At 41.3% G+C, this 24,907-nt stretch overlaps 1 protein-coding gene across 1 annotated transcript in view; it reads right to left on the bottom strand.

Moving 5' to 3' along the window:
• Positions 1-24,907, bottom strand: part of ST8SIA1 (ST8 alpha-N-acetyl-neuraminide alpha-2,8-sialyltransferase 1) — a 109,405-nt gene that overhangs the window by 79,011 nt on the left and 5,487 nt on the right. The window contains exon 2 of the mRNA XM_033057967.2: positions 1,370-1,514. Within this exon, the coding sequence (XP_032913858.1) occupies positions 1,370-1,514 (145 nt within the window). The remainder of the gene's footprint in view (positions 1-1,369; positions 1,515-24,907) is intronic.

A 24,907-nucleotide genomic window follows, 5' to 3' on the forward strand; every position in this document is an offset into this window, starting at 1 on the left:
GTACAAAGTTCACAGCTATACTAAGGATGCTACTTTTCTCCAATCAGTGGCAACAAATCACACTAATCATCATAAACAAAACTTACAGCCACTTCTCTGCAACACATCATGAACTTTCTATCAGTCTCCAGAAGTTCAATCCAGCTGGGGAGCCCCTTTCCAGTTGTACTGCAGGAAAAATCCCCTTGCCAGGCAGGTTTCAGCATCTACTTGTTTGCTGGGCTTGCTGGGACACAAAAGCTAGGAGCAGGCTGAGGGAGGCAGAGGTCCATCATCCAGATCATGGCAATAAGGACAAGTCCTGGCATCCTGAACAAGACCCAGCTGTAATACAGCTCCTCTGGATCATGTCAACACAGACAGCAGCTGCTCCCATTTCCTCTGCCCCACAGTGCAGCTTCCCCTCACTCCTTCTCCATTAAAAGAAACTCACTCAAAGTAGTAACTCTGGGGTTTTTTTAGATCTAAAAACTACTTCAAAAAAAAAAAACCAAAAAAAACCAACTTCATCCTGAAAATAAAACATCAAAGAAGTTAACAAGTAAGAACTCTGCTATGCATTTAACTGAAACAGCAACAAATGAGAAGCCCTGTGTGTGAATGACTCAACACCGGGAGGCTGAGTAAATCCCTATACCTTGAATTTGGCAGATTAAAGTAGCAGGTAAATCAATTAATACAGCCAGAAGTTTGGCTTTCTTTAAGTGAGTAGCCATATAAAATACTTATATTCAAACTCACTATTTAGTACCAGTTCCTGTATTAATTAAAAATACAAGCAGCAGCCTAGATCAGTATTACAAATTGCCCGCTCTCAAAACCCCTGCACTTAATCAAGCACCTTGATAGGTATTAATAATCAGTCACTTCCCACATTCAAAAACACAGCAAGAATCAATGAAGTCAAGCTGCTGGCTTCTCTGATTGGTCTTATGTTGTTTGCCATCAATGAACTTCCTTAACTTGGAAGTAACCTGGGACACCTTCACACAAAGCACTGTCCCATCTTGGCTACAGATCTGAACTGAAGTAATTGTAGGTGAGGGATCCGGCTCACAATGACTGTGATCCCTGACTAAAATGTAGAAATCACCCTCTTAAAATAGCCAGAACAAAATATTTTAAAAATCAAGACGAGTGACCCAATTTCATCCCTTGGGTAATTCCCTAAAAGCAGTCAGGAAAGTATTAACATTCATACAACCACAAAATTTTCAGAACGTGGAAGTGAAAAAGCAGTTTTGTTTTTTAGTATTGAGAAATGAAGATGCAATTTCTTGATTGCCCTTCAACCTATTTATACTCATTTGTATCATGTTATCATTTAGTATTTTAATACTTAAAATAAAAATAAAACATGGTTACTAACCTGTGGGAAGAGAGAGTAAGTTGCATTGTCAATTGTGACAGAATATAAAAATTCCCCATCAAACCAGAGGTTCTTTCCCATAGGGGAATTCATCTTTGTCATAGCAAAGAGCTGCCCAGGGTCACAGCATTCTTCCAGCAGCTTCCTAAAGAAGGGAACAAAAGAGTAAGTGGTATTAATTGGATCCTTTGTTAGTCATCACTCCTCACATCTGTGTTCCTGCTACTCTCAGATAGGTGCTCCAAAGCCACACTTCCCAGCCAGCAGATGAATCATATGACTCTTTTTTACATACAGAAGAGACAGAAAGCCTGCTTTTATTTAAGAAAATCTTAGAAATAGACAGGAAAAAATATAGATCTAAATTTTCATTCAGACTAACACAAAAACGAAACCAAGATTGAGCAAAAGAAACTGCATCCTATACAGCCCATTTTAATGGATAAAAATTGGTCTCCAACACATACAGGAATCAGGTAAGTTCCTTTGAAAATTTGATCTAAGGTACATAAATATGCAGAACCAAACATTACTTATGATGAGTAGGCCTCCTAAAATCCCACAGTTACATGCTTACGTATGGAAATTTTGGCACCTCTCTTCAGTTACTGAATGTCCTTGTGCTACATTCCTAGCAGCATTAGAGCCTACTTTGTAACTGAAGGGCAGCTTGAGTCATCCCAGTATGATGGATATATATAGAGAGAGTGACTAGACTTGTTAGTGTCCCTGCTGAAACTCCATATCCTCTTACTCCTTCGTTTCCCAAAAATACTACTCAGCCTGAGTAGAAATTGGAGAGTTGGTGAGGTGGTTGAAGGTCATCCTGAAAATTCTGTATCACATAAAACTCAGCAATTAATATCCTAAAATACAGAATGATGAAAAGCTCTAAAGGTCCAGAATATCCTATCTTCCCAAAGCCTACACAGCACTAGGAAGGGTAACACAGATCTATGTAAAACACACGTTGCAGAATTCCACCCTTACAGTATAATATTATGTTATCATATACATTCCTCATATATTTGAAAGGTAATCCCAAAGAGACTGGAACCATTTCCAGTGGCTGCACAGTAGCTGTAAGCTGAAAATCATCAATTATTCATGACTACTAAAATGCTGCTATAGCTCTTCTCCTCTACAAAAGAAGAGGTTGCATTCATAACCATAAAACTACTCAAAGAAATTTGAATTGCAGCATTTTTTTTAATTTTACTGATACTTTTCATTTCTAAAAATTGATATTTGAAAAAACATGTTATTTTTCCTATCAAGAACTGATTTTGCCGTAAATTCATAACTCTCTGCAGATGTGTACTATTTTTCAGACACACCTCAACTGAAGCAGCAGCAAGCTCCCAGCAACAGCTTCCCTTAGAATGTGGTCGAGTCTACAAGGCTGGAGATCTTCAAGACACAACAGGACAAGCTACTGCATATTCTCATGTCTCCCACAAAAGATTGGAATAGGTGATCATCTGAGGCCCCTTCCCACCTTGGTAGGTCTGTAATTCTGGAACAGGCTGTTGCAGAGCTGGTTTATCTCCCTCTGAGCAGGACACAGCAATGTGTCGGCCAGAGCAGCCATTTCCATTCCAAGAACACCAATTACTTTATCTACAACCATCAAGGAAAGGCTTCACATCACCCTCCTGCTGATGCCCAAATAAAGCCTTCATCACAGAATTGTGAAAAACAGATTACAGGAAATTTGGAATCTCTCATTGAATAACCTTTGTGAAACAGTGTAAAAAGGCATGGAATACTGCTCCAAATACAATATTTGACAGTGGAGATTTTTCTGGCTGTCCGCAAACCAGTTTGCAGATTTTGGAAAATTATTTCTCTCTCAAGTGGAAAGAAAATAATTCCACATATTTTTCTATTCCCACAGCAACTCTTTCAAAAAACGTTAAGTTCATCCAAGATCAGTTGGAGTCATTTGTTAAAAAACTGTAGAACAAAATTAAAATTTTCCAGAGAAATTCTGCAATTCACACCTCCTCTGGAAGTCTGGTCTGAGCAAAAAGCATAAAAGAAACCCCAAATATCATAGAGGAAAATTATATAGGGAGTGTTTTATACAAATGAGTCTTTTCTTAGCCTGGGCAGAATGAAGAGCTAAGGAACAGCTCTTCATACAACTCCTGCCCTATTCATTAGATGATATATATATGCCTACTCTTTCCTATCTCCTAAAATTTCTTTCAGTTCCCACTGAATCCTTCATTAATAAAACTATTACAAAAAGCAGCAGGGGTCTCCTGGAAGGGCCACAAGTAGGGAGGCCACTCGTTCAAGTATGAAGCTGTGTGTATGAACACAAAAATCTTGTGCACTTGTGTGTGATCTCTGTCAGAAAAGAATAATTACTAAAAGTCCCTCTTTCTGCTACAAATCCCAAAGTTACCAAGCAATAAAATTTCACAGGAAAATCTTCATTTAAAAGCAGAATGAATTCAAATACAAACCTATAGTAGGACATTTTGCAGGTTCAGGGAGACTGAACTGTTTGCCGAGTTTGATTCAAATGTACATAGAAGCATAGAAGTTGCAACAGAATTTGCAGAACTGCAACAGCTTTTAGCCAGGAATCTCCGTTCACTGCAAGCATTCCTTCACTTGCAAGACATAAACAGTATGTTTTTGATTCAAACCTCTCTCCAGAGACAATCTGTATGTGAAAGGACTTAATATTGGGACTGAAAAGACCCTCAGATCTAAGAGCACTTAGGGGACAGATCCCTACTTGTGAGAGAAGCAGGAGAAGTGTTCCTTGGAGAATCTCATTTAAAACCCCTCAGATTTCAGTTGTAATTGTGCACCAGGCAGATCATTAAGCAAAAGGCAGCCTCAGCACTGAGGTCGTAAGCTGAATTCATCCACAAAACTTTTATGAAACTCCAAAACTACTTATTCTTCACCTTAAGTTAACACACTTTGCAGTCTGATTTCAATTTGTAGAAATGCTTAACTGCACCCTGGTTTGACTCAAGTGCCAGTCAATAATGACACATAAGCTATTTTGAGCATCCCAAATGCAGCCAATATAACATCTAAAAGAAAAAGTGGACAATTCTACAGCACGGGCTTTCAGCCAGGACATCACAGTTCTTTAGTAGTCTTTTCTCTGTAAGTGGAGGGGTGGGTCCTGCTGCCCCAGCACAGCCCAGTTTCTCTAGCTGCCTTGGGATGCTGACCTTCATGGACAATGTAAGCACCACCAGCACCACCATCAAGGCAGGGGAAGCAAAATTCTTCCTCTCAGCTTTTTTCTTTTAAATCCATACAAGCCAGGTATACTGCACTGATGTGAAAAAGATCAGATTCATGGAGAGCCATTTGTCAAATAGCAGCAAGAGAAAGGCATCTTCACAAAGTTTCTACAGGGAAAGTGATGCCTGTAAGTGTTCAAAAAACAAGGGTGATCCAGAGCACATGGATAGGGAAAGGACAGAAAAGACTACAGCTTGATGCTGCTCCTGCAGGTCCCAGCAAATGCCAACAGTCCCCTCACTGAACAAGGCCACTTATTCAATCGTTGCGCAGAAATGTTAACATGAGACTTATTATTTCATTGCAGTATGACTTTAATGGAGCATTAAAATAATGACTGAGGCTCACATCCAAGTTTGAGATAAAAATAATTTATGAAGTGAATTGCTTTAGTCAGACTCTGCTCAGCTGCCTGGATTTAGGTGGCATCACACTAACCTTAATCTAATGACTGCAAAACAGAGCCAGGATCTGACAGCACAGCCTGACACAAACCTTTCCTTTACATGGCAGCTCCCATTCGCCTCAGCTTCCCCTGTTTTGCTTTGGGATCAAATGAATCTGAAGGCTGGGAAAAATGTGCTGTATCTGGCTTTGGAGTTTCAGTTGGTGTCAAGACAAAATCATTAGGCCTTCATTCACAACCAGGGTTTTGTGGAGCTGCTGGAATCCAGAGCACAGGTGGTCACTTGGGGAGATTTGCAGAGATCCATTTCACTGCAATTTATTAATTGCTTCCATCTACATTCCCCCAGCAGAGGCAGGAAGAGCTATAAAGAGCCTTGTGGAGTCTTAAATAAACCAGCACCTATTTCCCGGCATGCGCATCCCTTTCTGGAAAAACTTCAGGGATTAATATCAATAGTGTCTCTGAAACACATCTGGCTTGACCACCTCTTACAGTCTCAAAATCTAATAATGAAATTCTCCTCATTATGTCTTTGGTGTAATGTTTCCATAAAAATAACGCATCCATATGTTTTTGCAAGAAGTTTTGGTGGTAGGGGAAAAACCAAAATCACTGCTTAATATATTGTCTTTAGTAACCCTCTTCAGAGTCTGATTTTTTGGCACTTCAGGTTGTTGGCTGATTTTTAAATTACAGCAATTTCACGATTACAAGCCGCATCTGATTATAAGCTGCACGTTACAATACAGAGTGTGATAAAAGGTATCTATTCTATCACCATCTGTTGAGGGTGGGGGCAGTGATCCTTATCTCTGCAGGAGATATTCTGCTAATGGGCCATCCATTGAAACTAGGCAGGGCATTGTTCTTTATCTTTTCACAACCCATCCTTCCTCCAGCCAGTCATTTTCTGCTCATGGCCATTGAGTCCCACTGTGGGACTGATAAAATTACTGCATCCCATTGGAAGTTGCTCCAGCCAGGGGGAAGAGCCCAACATTTCTTACCAAAATAAAAACAGAGGTTTTGGGACACTAAGGGAGCCCCTTTCTCCACTGGACTCCAGAGCAAAACCGGATTTCTCCACATCACCACTGGACCTCCGGAGGGAAACTGCACCTTGTACAGGAGCACTGCTCCAACTGAATCACATCTGTCACTGCAGGAGGATGCAGCCACCATTTAATGGGACTGCTACCAACACCCTGCCTGACAGGGTGTCAGGTTGTACTCTGACTTTGTCAGGGTTTGGGGTTTGTTTCTTTGTAGTACTGTATTTCTATTTTAATTTCCCTAGAAAAGAACTGTTATTCCTAATTCCCATATCTTTGCCTGAAAGCCCCTTGATTTCAAAATTATAATAATTTGGAGAGAGGGGGTTTCCATTCTCCATTTCAAAGAGAAGTTCCTGCCTTTCTCAGCAGACACCTGTCCTCCAAACTAAAACAGCAACTTTTCATTCTTTGTCCATATATAAGCCACACCTGATTATAAGCCGCACTTTGGGTTCGGACCAAAATTTTAGTCAAAATGGTGCGGCTTATAATCATGAAATTACTGTAGCTTTCATCCCTCCTTTAGGAGATCCTTAAAGGAGGCTGTTGAAATTTCAACCTCCCCTGAGAAGAGCAAAAAGGTTGGAGTTTCCTGAATTTCTTGCTATGGACCAAGCTTTTTACTCTTTCCATAATTCCTGTGACTATTGTCTCTTTTTCAAGATCCACCCTTAAATATTTCATTCTAAATAAAGCCTAGAGTAGCTACCTCCTGCTAACTACAGGGACAAACTGACTTCTCATTACTCAAGCATCCCATGCCATCCAAGAACAGCAAAAATCTAGGTTCATATCCCATCTCCCACAGTAGGCAGCAGCCAATGCCTGCAGCTGTAAGACAGCCCTCTCAAACACTACATAATGGCTCTACTTGTGGCCATTTTTTGCTCCAAGCTGGCAGTCTCAGAATTTTATGGGCCTACAGAATGCTACAAAGCTATTTCAAAACAGTAAAATCACTGGTTCTACTACTATTGGTGAGCTTGGAGCTGCAGTTGGCATTTGGCTTCTGAATATTATGTGAAAACATTGTTGGGTTTGGTCACACACATTTAATTTCTCTTTCCCAAAATTCTCTTCTCCTAAAAAGCTGAATCTAATACTTGTAACTGGAGATTAGCTTGAATAATTCACTGAGACTTTGAGGTGTTCATGGTATTTAAAGCACTTTACGACTCCAGGCATAACACCACAATCAAGGTTAAATTGAAAATTATCCTCAGCAAAATTGGGAATATGATCTTAAAACCTCCCTCCTAAGAAAGATCACCTGGACAAGTACCAAATAAATAAAAGAATGACCAGTGCCAATGCTCTTGATATCCACAAAAGCATACCAAATTGGAATTTTGGGACAACAGTCATAGTTGAAGCTCTAGCTAAAATTAAGACCTTTGCCAAATACAATATCTAAATCCAGAAAACGCTGCTGTACGCAGGTTCCCTTCTGAAAATACCCAGTTACCCAAGCTTGAAGAATAGGTCTAAATGCAATGAAAAAGAAATATGACGAGAGTGGATACCACAGAGCAGGACAGAGATAATCTGATTTACTCGGCAGCTGAGGTCTCTGCAATATGGTAAGATTTTATGAAGACCAAAGTCATGACCATTTTCCTCCTCACATTTTTTATTATATTGTTTCTCGATGTGAAACTTTCAGCCTATTTCAATGCCACCTGCAGCAATTTCTGGTGTCTGGACTTCACAAGGATCATGCGATATTTCCCCAACTTCCCCAAGAGAAGGAAGTTACCAGGACAATAAAAAGCTCACAGACAGTAAATCATGCCTGGCACAGCATCCTGCATGGAAGGAAAGAGGTTGCATTGCACAGACCACAGAATAAGAACAATTCATGAAAACCGTCTTCGTTAGCTCAGCAACACAGCTGCTATGACTTTTTAAAGTAAGAAATTAAACTATAAATTAATTATAATTTGCTACAAATTGCCAAATTAATAGTTGAGGAGGAAACTATAAAATCAAGAACTTGCACCTTTTCTGCTTCATCAGTATCTTCTTAGAAATTTCTTTCAGGTTTTTTTTAGGTCCTCAGAAGGGAAGCAAAGTATTTTATTTAACCCGAGAATCTGGTTTTCACTACCTACTTTAATTTATCCAGAGAATATTTGGGTTTTCGTTATCTATTTTAAAATCACTGATCTGGTACCACCTACGCAGTAGTTCCCAGTTCTGTTTCCCGGATTGCAAAAGAAATATAAAACTGCTTTTTCATCCTGTGGGATGATAAGATTACCCTATCCTTGCTGCCTTGGCCTTGATCAAACAAACCCTGCTGCATTCTAGAAGGTAAAATCTGAGCTGTCTGTCATCCTAATCTCTGACTGATTTTAACTTTTTTTTCTTATACAACTAATACATTTCTCTTCCAGACACATTCAAAGTGTCAGAGAAAATGGGGGGTTGGATTTTGATTGTACATTTAGTCACATTTAGATGGGAGAAGTACAGATGAGGCTAAAATTTGCCAGGAACTATTGTTTTGATTGAACAATATTTGTGAACTAGAAGAAACTAGGATATAAAGGTGAGAGAATTGGGATTTTTCAGCCTGGAGAAGAGAAGTTTTGGGATGACCTAATTATGGCCATCTAGTGCCTGAAGAGAGGTGGGAATGATGAAGATAGACTATTTCCAAGGGCCTGGAGTGAGAGGACAAGGGGGAATGGCTTCAAATTGACGGGTTTAGATTGGATATCAGGAAGAAATTGTTCCCTGTGAGGGTGGTGAGGCCTGGCACAGGTTGCCCAGAGAAGCTGTGGCTACCCCATCCCTGGCAGTGTCCAAGGCCAGGTTGGATGGGGCTCTGAGCAACCTGGGGCAGTGGAAGGTGTCCCTGCCCATGACAGGGAAGTAGAATGAGATGATCTTTAAGATTTGTTCCAATCCAAGCCATTCCATGATTCTGTAACTGAGTGAATACAAGTCTACCAGATCACCTGACAAGCTTTTAGTCTATTTTTCCTCCTGCCAATTTTTTTACTTAAATATGAAGCTGTTTTGATCTGAAAAGCTACTGTAACACAGAATTGTTCACTCCCTTTCAGAGAAACACATTTTGATTCATGCAAACTTGTCTCAAATTCCTATACTCAAACCCTGCTTGCAAGCCTTGAAATACAAATTATAAGGTATGAATTATAGAGCATGAATTCTAGAACTTGGTCAGATGAAATTTTTCTAAAACTCTCATATCGGATGTATAAAAGGGCTGTATTATAAGGAAACCACCACAAACTGACTAGCAGTAGCAAAGATATCCAAATTATTCATGCAGTAAAATCTACCAGAATGCAGGATGTCTCTGAGCCATCTGTATTTTCCAAACCACATCCAGGAGAGACAGCAGCAGTGACATGAAATCCCACCTGAGAACTGCAATGAACAGCCACATTGCCTGGAGAAGTGAGGAACCTGAACATAAGCCCAAATGATGGTTTCTGGGTGGCAGACAGAAACCTCACACAGTGCTGAAATCCAGCCTTTGCTTTGGTAATGCTGCCACCACCACCATTCCCTAAATACAACAGTGTCAGAGAAGACACAGGGTTCATCTCATTTACAGTGCTTGAAATGCAAACTGAGATCACTTCAAGCCTTCCTCATGGAGAGCACACACATTTTAGGGTGGGCTTCATCTCAGACTTAACACCTACCTCCTCTCTAATGACCATAAAGGAACATGTACATTTGATAGCTTTATTCCAATCCATGAAGCTAGGTCTGCTGCTCCAGATCCTAGGAAGTCAATGGAGGCTTCTGCAGCAGAGCTGTGAGAAAGGGACTGCAACTCTTCTGCTTGTCTTCAGCACCCCTTGGAAGGATCCTGTTTGCCAGCAGCCCCATCTGATGGGTTTTCATCTCTGCTCACCATCCCTCACAGTGTCAGGAAGATGAACTGGAACAGCTGTACTGACAGCTGATATTGTCACAGAGAATTCAGAGGCAAAGGGGAATGGGGCAGGGGAAGATATTAATTGCTATATGTGCTATCCTTTTTCTTTTCTTTTAAATCTTATGAACCCAGCAGGAGGAGAGCAGTTTTCACAGACATGAGGTGAAATTAATGAATGGCTGTCTTGCAAAACAGCAGAACCATCAACTGAGACATGAAGTTACACTACATGAGTTGCTGCTGCTGCAGGAGGGAATAGTTATTCTCACCACTTCCCTCCTACCTTCCAGTGAAATTGCTGCCTGCTTTGTGCCACCACACACGCACAGAGAAATATTTGGCCTCAACAAGGGCACAGGGTGGTTGTTTTCTTCCAGGAGAAGGCGATTCACTACAAATTACAGTAATTTCACAACTATAAGGTGCACCCCTTTAACTAACATTTTGATTGAAACCCGGAAGTGCGCCTTATAGTCCGGTGTGCCTTATATATGGACAAAGTTGGGAAATTTGCCAACCCAGAAGTGCGACCGTGAGCCAAGTCGTGAGGGGGGCCAGTGCCGTGGGAGCCCCAAGCCGCGAGGGGGGACAGGAGCAGGTGGCCGCGGGCAGCCCCGGCCAGCAGGAGTCAAGTAGGGAGAGAGGGACCGGGCGGCCGCAGAAGCCCTGAGCCGTGGCTACCCTGAACCAACCTGGAAGTGCAAGCAACGGCCATGCCATGGCAGCCCCGAGCCGCCACTGGCTGCCCCAACCACAGCAGCCCTGAGCCTCGAGCCATGGCCACCCCAAGCCCCGCCTCGCCAGCTGGCACCGGGGGCAGGCAGGAGTGCCAGGGCCCACACCACAGGGAGGGTGCCTGGGGCTGCGTTTAAAGGCTACACCAATCCGTGAAAAATGTTTGCAAATTGAGCACCTGCCAGTAAACCCTGCGATCGCACGATTCCGTTACTAATTCGTTACTTTGTTGTGTGCGGCGCGGATCTTTGCTGCAAAAAAAAAAGTGCGCCTTATAGTCCCGTGTGCCTTATATATGGACAAAGTTCGGAAACTTGCCAACACCTGGAAGTGCGCCTTATACTCGTGAAATTACTGTAATTGAGCAGCTCCAATCGTACATTTAAGCTTGCACTATCTAAAGTGTTGATCCCACCTGGATCTAAGCAGTCAATTATCACACCTCAGTGACTTCTCCACCTGCTTCTTCAACCCAGATAAAAGCCCTGTAAGGCTCCTTGCAAAAGTATCCCTATCCAAAATAGTCCATAGAGTGCTTTCCACTAATCTGATCAATTCACTCATGCCTCTTGATAGAAGGAGAACTAAACAGAAAGAAAAAAAAAATTCCTTCATTACACAGATTTCCTAAGAGCTGAGACAACAGAAATAAAGAGGAAAGAAATACTCTTGCACTTGTCACTCAAAGTGGTTTTTAGTGCAAAAACTGTAGGTGACCCAGTAGCCATGGCCTATACACGTGACAGAGGCAAGAACATGTAAAAGTATCACAGGAAAAGGCATGAAAAAACAATGTCTTTGTTTTGTTATCAAGGCATATGAAAGTGCACATCTGGATAAAAGTTTTAACCCATCAAAGGTGGATGAATAAATCTGAAGTAATAGACTGAAGGGAAACCCCATTTAGAAGAGAAACTTGCTCCTCTCCTTTCTCAGAAACTGCCTCCCACATCTCCTAACTATCAATTGCTTAGGAGGTAGAATGAGTTTTGCCTGGTTGGGAAGCATCCATCTGATGCCTGCCAGCCAGCAGGATGAGCTGATTAGCCAAATAGGAAGCCAAACAAAATAGGAAACCTTGGGCTTGACCGCTCTCTTTTCTCCAGTTTTTCATTAAAGTGGTAGGAGCTCACGACCTGTAAGCCTTCTATTATTCCATTTAATTTGGATGAAATGTGCCAGTGAGAGAAATTTCTTAAAGTGAGTGGATTATGATTGGAGATTCCAGTTGCATCACATTTCCAGCAGACTGAAAAGGGGAAAAAAAATACACCATAAATGCCAAATAATGCCTTGCTTTAACTTCCTTAAAATGGACACTGACAAAACTGTGTGCTCTTTGTTGCTTCTGTACACCCAGAATTACACAGCAGTTAAGCTGTAAGAGTCTGATTTTGGATGAAAGCCAGGATTTACTGCATCACCGAGCACTGACAGTGGACTTCACTTACAAACCTAGCTGCTGCAGCCACCACCATCACTACTGTAAACAGCTGACCATCAGTTGGCTGAGGATCCAGAAATATTTTTGAACTGAGTTCAGTGGTCCTTCTGTGTGCTGATAGATGGCTTCTAACAGATAAACAAGAATGGTAAAATTATCGCAGATTTAAACAGAGCCATTTATCTGAAACACACCTTGAACTTGCAATTCCTCTATTTGCAGGCAAAAGCTTAATTTTTGAAATGTTGCTAATGTGTTTTAAACCTTGTCCAAGTGCTAGGTGCTATAAAATCAGCTTTACTGATGCAAATACTTTGCTAAAGGCACTAAGATTAAAATAAAGGAAAGACATATCCGTATTTGAACCTCTTTTTGTTAGAAATTCCAATTCCTAGTCTTTTTAAGTCTCTTTTGGTGAAGCTACAGAAAAAAAGTTAAATGGTAGTCATCTTGCACTCATATTGAGCTCCATCATAGTGTAATTATTTTGCCTCTTTATATACTTACTGAAATAAGATCACACCAGCTCTGGGTTGAAATGAGTCTGTTCTTACAGGGAAGATCAAATGAGATGCTCTCACAAATCTGCTTCAGACAGCAGTCCCAAGAACAAGAGGCCATATACCCTGTTTGTCCTCACACCTTTATCTCCTGTAGGCCCAGTGAAACCCAAAAATCAAGTTTATTGATGATCATCAGGGACTCTGTTATGATGAAACAAAAGCAGAAGCAAATGCTGAATCTCAGAATTTCTTTTTGCTACTCTCTTACTTCCATTCCCAGTGGCCAAGTGACAGTTGTGGTGATCAGTTGTAACAACTGTACCAATTGATTTGAGGTGGTCAAAGCTCCATTTTTCAGGAGCAAAATCACTCAGGAAAGTGATTTTTTTTTTTGTCTTTCTAAACATATCTCAGCAACAAACACTGCTAGCACTGCATTAGGAAGGACAAAATGCTGATGCAGAAGTAGTATTTTGCCATTTGGTCTCAACAATGCTGCCAACTTACTAACAACTCTGTAAAACACCTCTTGTGATTACTTAAAACATTCTCAAAGCTGCCCTCTCTGCCTAACGCTCACTATGGCAAAGAAATCTCAGGAGTCTCTAACAGGAGGTGGGGAACAGCCCAGGAGATATTTCCTGAATTTCCTCCCACATCATCTCATTTCTCAGTCACTCCTCTCCTTCGCTGGCAACCTAACCCAAGCCAAGTCTCTCTGGACAAAGTCACAACACTAATCCATTGCTCACCACAAACATCCACTTGGATTGCAGGGTGTACAAAACACTGGGAATTCCCTGGGTGAGACTTAAGCAGAGGGAATCTAAGCACTCCTTGCTTCATCTAAACATGTAATCTGCATTTCTATTATTTAACAGTTGCTTCCAAGGGACATGCAGAGGCTCATCATCTGAGCTATTCCAGACCCTGGAAAGAGCTGGCAGAACTTCCTCCAACCCACAAGAAAGAATTTTCCAGTGTAATCAATAAATCTGGCTTTCACTACAAATATTCACATGGCTCTGAAAACAGTTTCCAAAACTCACTTCCAAAGCTTTCAGAAGCTCACAGGCACCACTACAGCTTGTCAGGGTTCTGAAACAGTCCTTATAGATTATATAACTCAAACAGCTCCTGCCACCAAGGCCATCACACATATTTACAACTTTCATCCCATTGCACACTGTTTTGCCATTATCATTTAGGAAATTATATTTGGTAGCACTCCCTACAAACAGGGAGTTTTGCAACACGTCACAATGTTTAGTCTTTCTGGGGTGGGGAGATTTCCTGCGCAGGCACAGAAGAAGCAGAAGTGGAAAACAGAGAGCTGGCAGTGAAAAAGAGGTGAGCACAAGACAGGAAGCATGTTTGAGTCTATCCTAATCTAAGCAGTTTGCTGTGTTATGCTCTGTGCTGCTGAGAATAAACCAGGAATGCACAAACTCCATTACCCAGAGTAATCAAACAGCTTCCAAAGGGATAAACGTGATTTATGTACTAAGCTCTTATAGGCCTGAAGTCCTGGCAGAAAATGCAATTTAAACAACTTCTCCCTCTGCTCGATCTGGTGGCCTTTAACAAGCTAACACTCCATGTGAGATTAGAAGCCCTAAAAACCTGTCAAACACAAACCACAGAGATTATTACATGCTATGGCTCCTACCCATCTTGCCAAGATGATTTTTTTTCCATCCACGTCTCCTGCCTCTGCCATATGTCAGACCTGCTCCCAGCTATACAATCCCATCTCCCCTGCACAGCCATGGGTGGGTGGGTGGGTCTGGGAAACCCTGGGCTTCCAAGTGCTGCAGAACAGCTACAGGAAATGTTCCTGGCACAATCAAGTCTGGAGTTTTAGTTTCCCCTCCTCTTTCTGGCTGAGCTTCCCATCCTTTATAGACTCCTTTATTCTGAGAGAACTCCGTTACAAGGTCCATTAGAGTAAAGGTAGTAAACAGGAGAGCTGTTGCTGTTTTGGGAGCTGCCTAGCATACTACAACAAAGCAAAACACACCACTTTGAAACCCTGCAAGAGTTATATATACTGCAACACTATGAAATCCTAAATAAAAGCCAAGCCTGAAGAGTTTGACATATACAGCCACACATATCAAGGGAAACTATTTTGGGTTGAAGTACTGTCAGATTTCTAAGTTTAATTAGCTGCTATGCTCCAGTTTTCACAGACTACCCATAATCCAAAGAAATCTAAATATTAAAAATACTTGAGCTGGGTTCTGAAAAGATCTGAGGGAGGAACTTATAAACCAGCTCTTTCAAACAAGACAAGACATAAAACTCACAGACATGTAGTCTCTCAGGCTCGTGTATCTGACCTGAGTTTACTTTTAGCCAGGAATCAATGTCCCCAATTCCCAAAGAATGAGCCATAGTGCTGAGAATAGAAACCTCCTTTAAAAGAGTCAAGGAAATCCCTGGATCACAAACTCTGGATCCATTAAGAGACTTGTATCTATCTCCCTGACGCCCATAGGAAGGGCAACACATGCAAGCAACCTGGGAGATTTCTGGAGTGTGTCAGGGTAATTTTTGATAGAGATACTGATGGATCAGCTTACAACTGGATCTGCTATTCACTAACAAGAAAGCCCTGATTGGGGATATATAATCAATAAAACCTCTGGCCCATGAAACAATGCATTCAGGATCCTGAGGAGAGTGAGGAAGGAAGGCGGCAGATTCTCTAATTTATTGATTGATCCTGAACTCCTAATCCTTTGGGAACATTGTGGAAACTACATGTTGGAAACAAGAATCCCACAGTCCCTGGCCCCAAGCACCCAGGGCATTTTCTCTTTCTGACCCCTTCTCAGGGCAGCACTGACTTACTCCACAACGAACTAACTGAACCTGTGGTTTTCCTTGCTGCTACTCAGTAGAAATAAAAAATGTGCCCTATCAGGAAAATAAATGTCATTGTCTTGACCTACATGAGAAGACTCCCACGTTCATACCCACAGGATGTATACTACACAAAAGTTAGCCCAACATACTTTTTTCTTTGAGCCTCAGTTCTCAGGCCTGATACAGCTGATTTGAGAGCATCCATCGGCTGGGCAGTCTGACTGCCACCTTTTTAAGTCTCAAATTCATCTTGAAAATTCACCATGAGGCTCAAGAATGCATTAAAAGTCACAGAGCTCTACTGAATCATGGCCAGTTGGTCTATGCTACTCATTTCAAGAAACTTAAGCAGTGAATTATTTAGGAAAATAAAAAGTATCAGTTCAGAAGCAACAACTGAACAATTTTAGAGGGCAATAATTCAGTTTCCACAATAATTAAACTGTTTACTACAGGGTTGAAGATGAGCTATTTAGTTTTTAACAGCATGGTGACATTTTGTCTTCTAGTGCAATGTCACAATCTAAAAACCAACCAGATAAAAAAGCAAATTAGTACAAAAAGAGTGTATGAGCCAAGGAGGAAACACGTTTTTTTAAATTGATTAAACAGCAATCTAAGAGCAAGACAAATATGTTTAACAACTAACCATTCCAAGAACACCTGCACTTCCTTAATTAAACATGATGAAGGTTAAGATGGAATTGACTGTTTATGTAAGCACTAAGAACATGAAAGATTGTTGTAAGTAACAACAGTAATTTGGAATGAGGTATTAAACTAAGTTACCAAAGGCTAAATTAAGTCTCAAAATGCTAAGACCCTGAGACAATGATTTATTTGGGAGATCAGACTACTACTACATTTCTTGCATGACTTTCTCTGCAGCATTTGGTGCCAGGCCTTGAGCAGAGATAGGAAACTAAACTAATAGGACTTGATGCAACAATTAGTCCTGATAAAGACTTTTCTGTGGTTCTGCAATAAAAGCCCATTATCAGTTGATTTTTGCTGCACACCTCTCACAAATCTCCTGGAGATCCCCACAGGATTCCTACAACCACTGGGAAGTAGGCATATTTGGGGCAGAAGCTACATGATGAAAATCCTGCAGAAGCTACATGATGAAAATCCTGCAGAAGAGAGACAACACCCAAGACCCAGAATTTCACTGCTTTGCACCCTGCCTCCCACACAGAAAGATCACTCTGGAGAAGATGTTGGCATTTTGACACCCAGAAGCGTAGAAGCTCCATGTCTGCCCTCACAAATCCCTCACCTTCCCAGAGCTACTCCAAAGCTTGGAACCAAAACTGGCTAAGTACGTGTGGAGTTTTGAAGTAGTTAAATATCCCCAAAACACTGAAGCTTGGAGTTCTTTCTAAATACGTGTTATGGATGCATCCATTTAATGCCAACAATGTGTATGATCCTACTAAACATACAGTAAGAAGTCATCTCATCAGAAGTGCTATGGATGGCATCCAGACAGAACAAAGCATGCTTTTGTTTTAGAGTCTCACCCCAAAACCATAGTAACCAACCCTAGTTTGAGATATGAGAAGTCAAAGCCTGCTGCAATTCATGATCCCTCAGCCTGAGCTGCTGGTGCCCCAAAGGGCAATCTAACCCTCAGCAAACATAAAGTTCACTAGGTGTCCCGCCTGTGGACTGTCTATTTGGCAAAATACAATCAGAAAATGAAAAAAAATAGAGCAACAAATGTTGTTTTCCTGTCTTTTTGCTAACCATATGGACATTTTCCCTACCACAGCTCTTAAGTAGGACAGGTACCAGAGATAGCTGCAGTGAGTGGGCTGTGCTCCACATATTTCATCACTCCACTTCCAAATCGCACTACTTCAACAGTCATCTCTAGAGCAAAATGATTCTCCTATCTTGTAGCATGAAAATGCCCTCTCCTATTATGGTTTCATAGCCTCTCTTATACCTCAGGCCATTGAAACTGGACCCTCAATTTACTCAAGTGATCTGCTTCCATCCGGTACTTGAGCTTCTTCACTGAAATTAGATTTTACCTCACACTGTTTTAATTAATTGTTACTTCCTTGGGTTATCTTGCTTAACCAACTGAGCGGCCCTTAAACTGTCCACTTCACTGAATATTTTACCCTTAATTGATTGCTTTTCTGATTTAGCCACATACTTGTTCTCAAATTTCCTAACCATGGTCTTTCTCTGCTATTCTGCTTCACATGAGTGTTTCTTTATTTTATTCTCTGCTTTTTATATTTCTTCTTCTTCAGTGCCCCTGCTGCTACAAACTCTTTGTCTCTATTGTGTTAAGCCCCAGCAATCTTCCACCTCCCTCCCACCCTCCCAAGGCTTCTCCATCTCACCACCTTCCCACCTGCCCTCCAAGAGCATTTTCTTTCCTTCTGGAGCACTCCATTCCACAATCCTTTCCTTTCAGCTGGCAAGAGGGTTCTGACGCTTTTCCCAAGAGAGTTTTCCAACTTAGTTTTTATGTAAGAATATGAATATATGAAGGAAGGCACCCTGCTCCTGAGAGTAGCCAGCAACCAGGACAAGACCAAATGCTGTCAGAGCTGTGCCCCCTGCCCCAACACCTGCTGCCTCTCACTCCACAGTCCTATCACCAGGGACAAAAGAAGTGGAGGGATCTGGGACACAACCACAGCCTAATTTGCACCACTATTTATAGAAGATACTACCCTAAAGTGGGAAGAGTAGTTGGTGACAGCTGAGGTAGTTCTGGAAATCATCCAAAGCATTAAGGCAATCCTTTTCCAAAACACCAGGGCACAAGTTATTCTGGAGCTGGCATGCCTATGATGTCACCTGTAAATTCCCAAGGGACAGCAGGCACAGCCATCACCTCCAGGCAGGGAGGGATGCAAGGGCAAGACCAGAGAAAGGAGGGAAGAAATACCAAGGGTGCCTCCCCACTCCTTTTTTCAGAGGAGGTGCATCAGCTTGCTCAGGGAAAGTATAAGCCCAGAGGACCCAGAGTAGTTTTCACTGTGAATTAACTTTCTGAAGGTTTATGGTCTTTTACAGTATCAACATTTAAAAGCGACTGCTAAAAAGAGCAAGTAAAAATCCTATCAACCTTCAAGAAATTTATCCAAGATATCTACGCAGTATGAGGATAAAAGTAAAAATTCACTAAATAAATCATTCAACCTACTTAGTCCGGCAACAAATCATCTAAAGACAGGAATATTGCCTGAAAGTTGGTTTAAAATACTTTTAAAATCATGTTTTATGTGCTCAATCACTTGTCCAGTGTGTTTTGGGAGATCTTTCTCTGCAATACATTCAGCCCATTCACTTTAGACCCAAAAAGGTGATGAAATTACGATGCCTGGCCATTTCTTCCTTAAACTTGTTTAAAGTCAATCCGTTCTAAGCAGTTATCCAGGTTTTTGAGAAATACCTCTACACTGGCAGTAATTTATGAGTGGAAATAGCTTACTTCTCAGGACTTTGGGATCTCTTTTTAATTTCTCTAAGGCAAAACAAATTATTGATCTTGAATGGAAAGGAGTAAGAGTGTCACCAGACAGACTGCAGAGCCACATGAGACACTACGCGAAACCAAATGATTAAGCTAAAAATTCTTTGGGAAAGGGCTGATTAAGCTCTAAAAGCTCATATTCATCTAGGTTGACCCCGCATTTCAAGTGACAGCACACTGCACATGTTCTCCTGGTTATGCCGCAGAGAGGAGAGCCCACACTCCAGCTGGAACCCCAGCAGCCCATTTCCCTTCACACCAGCAGAGGGAACTGTGCTTTTCTCCATGATGCAGATCTGATGCTCTGCTCATCTGCAGCAGATGAGAAAACAGATCTTGTACGAAATTTGTAAAACCACTTCAACATTTTCCCACAGGTTAAGTGGGCAAAAACAGCAAACTCAACTCTCTTCGACCTTCAGTAGCAATGGCCTATTAGACAAGCAAACCACAAACCAGTTTGTTCTGGTTTTTTGAATGAGAGAAAGCATCAAAGACCCAAGGCAAAAATAAACATGTTCTCAGATGTTGGACCCATTAGCATTTACTGATCTACACTAAATAGGTGTTTTCTACTTGTTCTGTTGTCTAAACACATCTATCAGAATTATTTCTCTGTTGATAGGCTAACTTCTTTGTTGTTCTTACCATTTGTGGATCAGGAAGTTTGAACAGCACACTGCCATTCCCTTCTGGATATAGTTAAAGGCAATGGCTTAAACAGGATAGAAAGAATAAATATCTCGTGTGCATTTTTACTGCTTCATCCTGCTTGGCCTGCATTAACCTGTAGATGTTCAACATTTGTCCATAAGGCTCAGCAAGTGTGCTTGTGCTAGATGTTTGCTGGTTGCCAAGACAAAATGTTCAATAATATGACCTATGAAGGAATGCCTGGATTGGTTTTGTTTCTCCTATTCCTTTCACTGTTGCAGTTTCCTTAATTTAAAAATACATCTAATTATAGGCTGATATGTAATTCTCACTATAGCAATCTCTAGCACTTAAAAACTGTGAGTCAGGCCCCAAAATGATGATGAAGCACAGAAACTAGGCATCTCAATTACACCCCCCCACACTGGATTTTTACTTGCCTTTTGGGGGCCAAGTCAGTATTCACATTTACAAGCACTTCCCTGTAGTTATGAGGACTGAAACACTCTTTCATTTCTATCCCATAAAATCAAGACTGTCACAAATTCACTTGACTGCAGGAGCTGGCACAGCTATTAGAAGGGTGGGCATTCTCCAAGTCATATTAAGTGCCCCTAGCCTCAAAATATGTAGGTCAGCATCCTCTTCTGCTTTCCTCTGAGAGAGGAGTAAACATCACCAAGTCAGGTGGAATTTTGCAGGGGGATATCCCCTGGCTGCTGAGCCTCAGAGCTTCAGAGCCTGAAAACTGAAAACAAAGACTCCTGCTCCTTGGCAAGAAGTGTCCTCCTCGTTAAGACCATCACAGTGATAAATCTTTAACTCCTCTCCACGTAACTGAGGAACACTGTTAGCTATATAAACTTTCTGAGAACTTACAAGTGAGCTATTTGCTTTACAGACTTGTGTAGACAGACCCAAGTTTCTCAACCCATTTCTTAATTATATCACAAAAATTACAGAGGTCTAAAAGTGCATAAAAATTAAATACAGCATGCATTTATCTCAAATTTATTTTTCAAATCAATCTTTAAGCAAGCTGTAGACAGAGTGCTCACTTCATCATTCCCATTCTCATCTGATCCAACAGCATTCCTCTGCTCCTGCCTCACAAATTTTGCATCTTCTTTCTATCCCATCTATCTCACAGATGAAGCAGGAGAGAATCTGAATTTCACTAGTAGTTGAAAATCATTCTTTATACTGTAAGTAACTGTGAGTTACTACTCAGGAACAGGGATTCATATCCCTAGTGAATGCTCCAAATGGAATAAAGAGCTCTTCTATTCTCTTTGAAATAGATAAATGTTTCAATGGAAATCACAGAAAGATGAGAACAACTAAAACAAATGCACTGCACACTTCACAAGGAGTAAGCTGGTACCCCAGGTTCTAGCAGCAGGAAGAGCTGGTACCCACCAAACCTTCAACACAAGTATTGGATCACTCCTCCAGGGAACATTCCCACAACCTGTCACTTGCCCAGGTATTCTTTCACATTAAAAACTGCGCTAAAAGATGGAAAAGTCATCCCATTAATCAAAATTCCTAATCTGCATAGCCAGGATCTCACTACACGCTTTCTTGACAGGAAAATCCTTCAGAGCACAGAATGTCTCTCTCCAAGCTTCTGGTGCTGCAATAATTTCTGGACAGTGGCAGCTACTGACAGAATTCTCAACCAATGCCAGGGATGACCTAGACCTGAAGTTCAGTTACAAGAGATAACCGTGTCATGTACACAGTTTCCGTAATTCCCTTTATAACTCTGCTTCCTTTGCTGTATAGAAGTACATGGGTAACCAAAATCCAGTGGGAGGACTGAAGCCCAGATGAGTAACTTCATAGTCTTCATCCCATTTGCCATTAGGCCTGAATCTTACTGACTCACTGAGAAATGCAGGCATCAATCAGAGAGCTTTGGGTTCAGCATCAGCTTTTTGGACTGGTTTCCTCAACTCTTTTGGCATTTCTAAGCGCTACCTACAGCAGTAGGTCCCTCATCAACCTGCCCTGGGGTAACACCACACCACAGGACCAACAGCATCAGCAGAACAAGGGAACCTCCAAACACTGTGACAGACGAAACGGAATCCCAGAACTGACATTTGGCCAAGATGTACCACACAGGAAAATATAAAAATCATTTCACTGGGAAAAAAAAACATGTTTTGTTTGTCTTCCATCTCTGACAGGAAATACAAAGCTATTATTTCTCAATTACAGCAACAGCCATTCCTGGCATTCTAGAAATATGCAGAGCAAGTTTTTCCCACAAGAAATCAAGGAAAATAACTGATGATCTGTTTTCCCAGCACCACTTAAAATAAAGGATAGCTCTACAGCAACTTTTAATTTAAAGCTTCTGGTGCTTCTTCAGAGCAGAGGCAATCTGATAAGTAGAGCCTTTATCTTTCTAATACATGAAGGCAAAGTCTGCAATTTACCTGGAAAGCATGAGAGCCAACAACTGGAACATCAAGGATGCAAAGCAGATGCCCCGATCATCAGTAGGGGTTGCATGACTCTGGAGAAGGGTGTTGTTAGTTCACATAAGGAAGGAGATAAAGAAGTAAATAATTTCACAGTTCTTTTTATCACAGCTGTGAATGTTAATTGGATAATTATAAAAGGAGCCACTCCTATAGTCTGGGGCTCCCCTTGAAGCTGAGGAGGTCCTCAAGCAGCTGAAGATGAGAAGAGGCTGAAGAAGAGGTGAAGGATAAAAAAGAAGGAGGTAATATAAACACAATGGTTGTTCAGGAAATGTTCAGGATGCTCTCAGCAATCACAAAAGACATAAATCCCAGCAGCTTTAAAAGCCTCGCTGTAGCCACATCTCCATTTGAAAAGAGCATCTCTAAACCAAGAAATTAAGGAGGGCATTTTTCAGTAAATGGAACAGAAATCAAAATAAAAGTGTGTTGATTTAATGCAATAACAACAAAAGCCCCACACCATTCTGCTAGCCATAAAATATTTTATAACAATCTAATTTCACAACCTTCACCTTTATCCTAAATGGAGCAGTGGGAAAGTGACCTCCAAAATCTCAGTGAAAGCCAGGATTTAGTTCTCCACAATATAATTCACTTTGTTAAAGATTTCAAATATCACTAAGGTCAAGGCAACAGGCACAGCTTCTTCATGACGCTCAGAGCTTCTGTAGCAAATACTTTACAGGAAAAAAAATGCTTTGCTAGGGTCCAGGAACTTACCAGTGCCTTGTCCCACCCCATCTGCTGTTTATCTAATCAGATTAAATTCCAAGACCTGGGAGAAGAATCTCTGATCTTGTGTATGTAAAAATTGTGACGTGACAGAACCTGAATCTACACTGAGGTTTACAAACACTACTTAGCTTGGATTAATGTGTTTCAGTCTGAAATCAACTGTATGCAGCTACATTAAAATGATTTAGCATTAGTAGAAATTTCCTTGCATTTTGAGAACCTCATGCAGCATACAGAAAAAGATTAATGTCTATCCAGGGATTTAAAATTTAAGTATTTTTTGGTGCTCAGAAAACTGGAACAACAGAAGACTACAGTCCAAACAGCTTCCTCATTTCAGTGCGGTTCATCACACTGGGGAAAGACAAATTCTAAAGGGTGAAAGACAATTCATTTTCCATGCATTTAGATACTAGGAACTAGCCTCAAAAATAGGAATTTTCATATATGTCATTGAACATATGTCAAATGGGAACAACACTCTTGGTTGCTCTGAAGATGAAAATTACAACTAGAGGAATAAACCACTCATTGCTACATTGTATGGATGATTCAGTGCCCATTCCATCCACTATACAGCAAAGAAAAGGAAAACATAAATGGGAAAATACACACATTCAGCAGTGTCTGGGTACGTACATAAAAGACTTTCGGGGCCCCGGCTGGGTAACCTAAATTCCAGCAAAGTCTCTGCTCCTCCTGCTTCCCAGTGCCTCTGGCCGTGGGCCTTTGGCTGCTCCCTGCTAACAGGAAAAGAATCTCAGGGAGCTGGCTACATCCTCCCATATATACTGGGGCTTTTACAAGTCCAAAGGGAAGCAGCAATCCAACGCTTTCCAAGACACCAGGGATCTCAACAGTCTGTTTCAGTAGGATTGCTAATCAAAGTCTGTTAGAAAATGCTACTTAGCGTCAAGGAAGGAAGAGAGGAACTCAGGAATTTAAATCAATTCTTGTCTTGTCAGTACAGCTCTCATCTGCAAAGACACTGTGAGCTAACTCAGGTAACTATTTCTCTTTGTTTTCATGTCATTCAAGTATCCACCCTGAAGATACGGAGCCAAGCCTCTCTACAGCTTGCTTTCTTCATTACAGCCTCCAAATATAACATGCAGTAAGAACATTTCTTTCCTCTCACCTTTAACCTGCTTTTCAAAATTGTACCTCTTCACCAAAATTTCTCATCTCAGCTGGAAACCACAAATTACAAATACTGCATTTATCACCAATGAAGCAAATACCACAGCAACAACAACAAAATCAGGTAAAATGTTAATAAAAACACAGCCAGGCAATGGCAACACCTACTCAGGACAGAAAAGTGAATTGGATTTAGATCAACTTGTGGGCATATCCATTAGTTTTGGGTCAGGCTTCTCAGTCCATGGAGGCAGAACTAACCTAATCCAGCATCTCCCAGGTCTACTCCTAACGCCATCCTTCATATGCATCTAGTGAAAGCAGGAATAGTTCTGTATCTGATGAAGCTGTTTAAGAAGGGCCAAACTCTTATCTGAAGTCAGCCTGAGCAATGCAAAGTTTAATTTCAGATTTGCCTTGAAATAGCCCGATGAGGACCCCAACACTCATGTAATTTGCAGTGCTGACATAAAAAGATAAGGGAAAACAAAGCCATTCAAACTAAGGAAAACCTTGCTGACTCGGCAACAGCATCTGTCATACCCAGCTGGAGAAATGACCTGGAATTCTAGTTCTGTGTTAACACAATCCAGAATGAATAGTGATGTGCACAGGGGGATGGATGTTCCTCATGTCATTGCACTCCAGGTACAGACAGGAACAGCCAGCAGAGAGCAGCTGACAAGAGGAAGTTACAGTGGAGAAAGCCCCTCTGGCACACTGGGAACAGAACAGGATTTTTGCAAGGCATGCAAAGGTAACAGTAGGAGAGGTTCCACAGTCTATTCACATTT

The sequence above is a fragment of the Catharus ustulatus genome, chromosome 4 (genome assembly GCF_009819885.2).
Source record: "Catharus ustulatus isolate bCatUst1 chromosome 4, bCatUst1.pri.v2, whole genome shotgun sequence".
NCBI classification, from domain to species: Eukaryota; Metazoa; Chordata; class Aves; order Passeriformes; family Turdidae; genus Catharus; species Catharus ustulatus.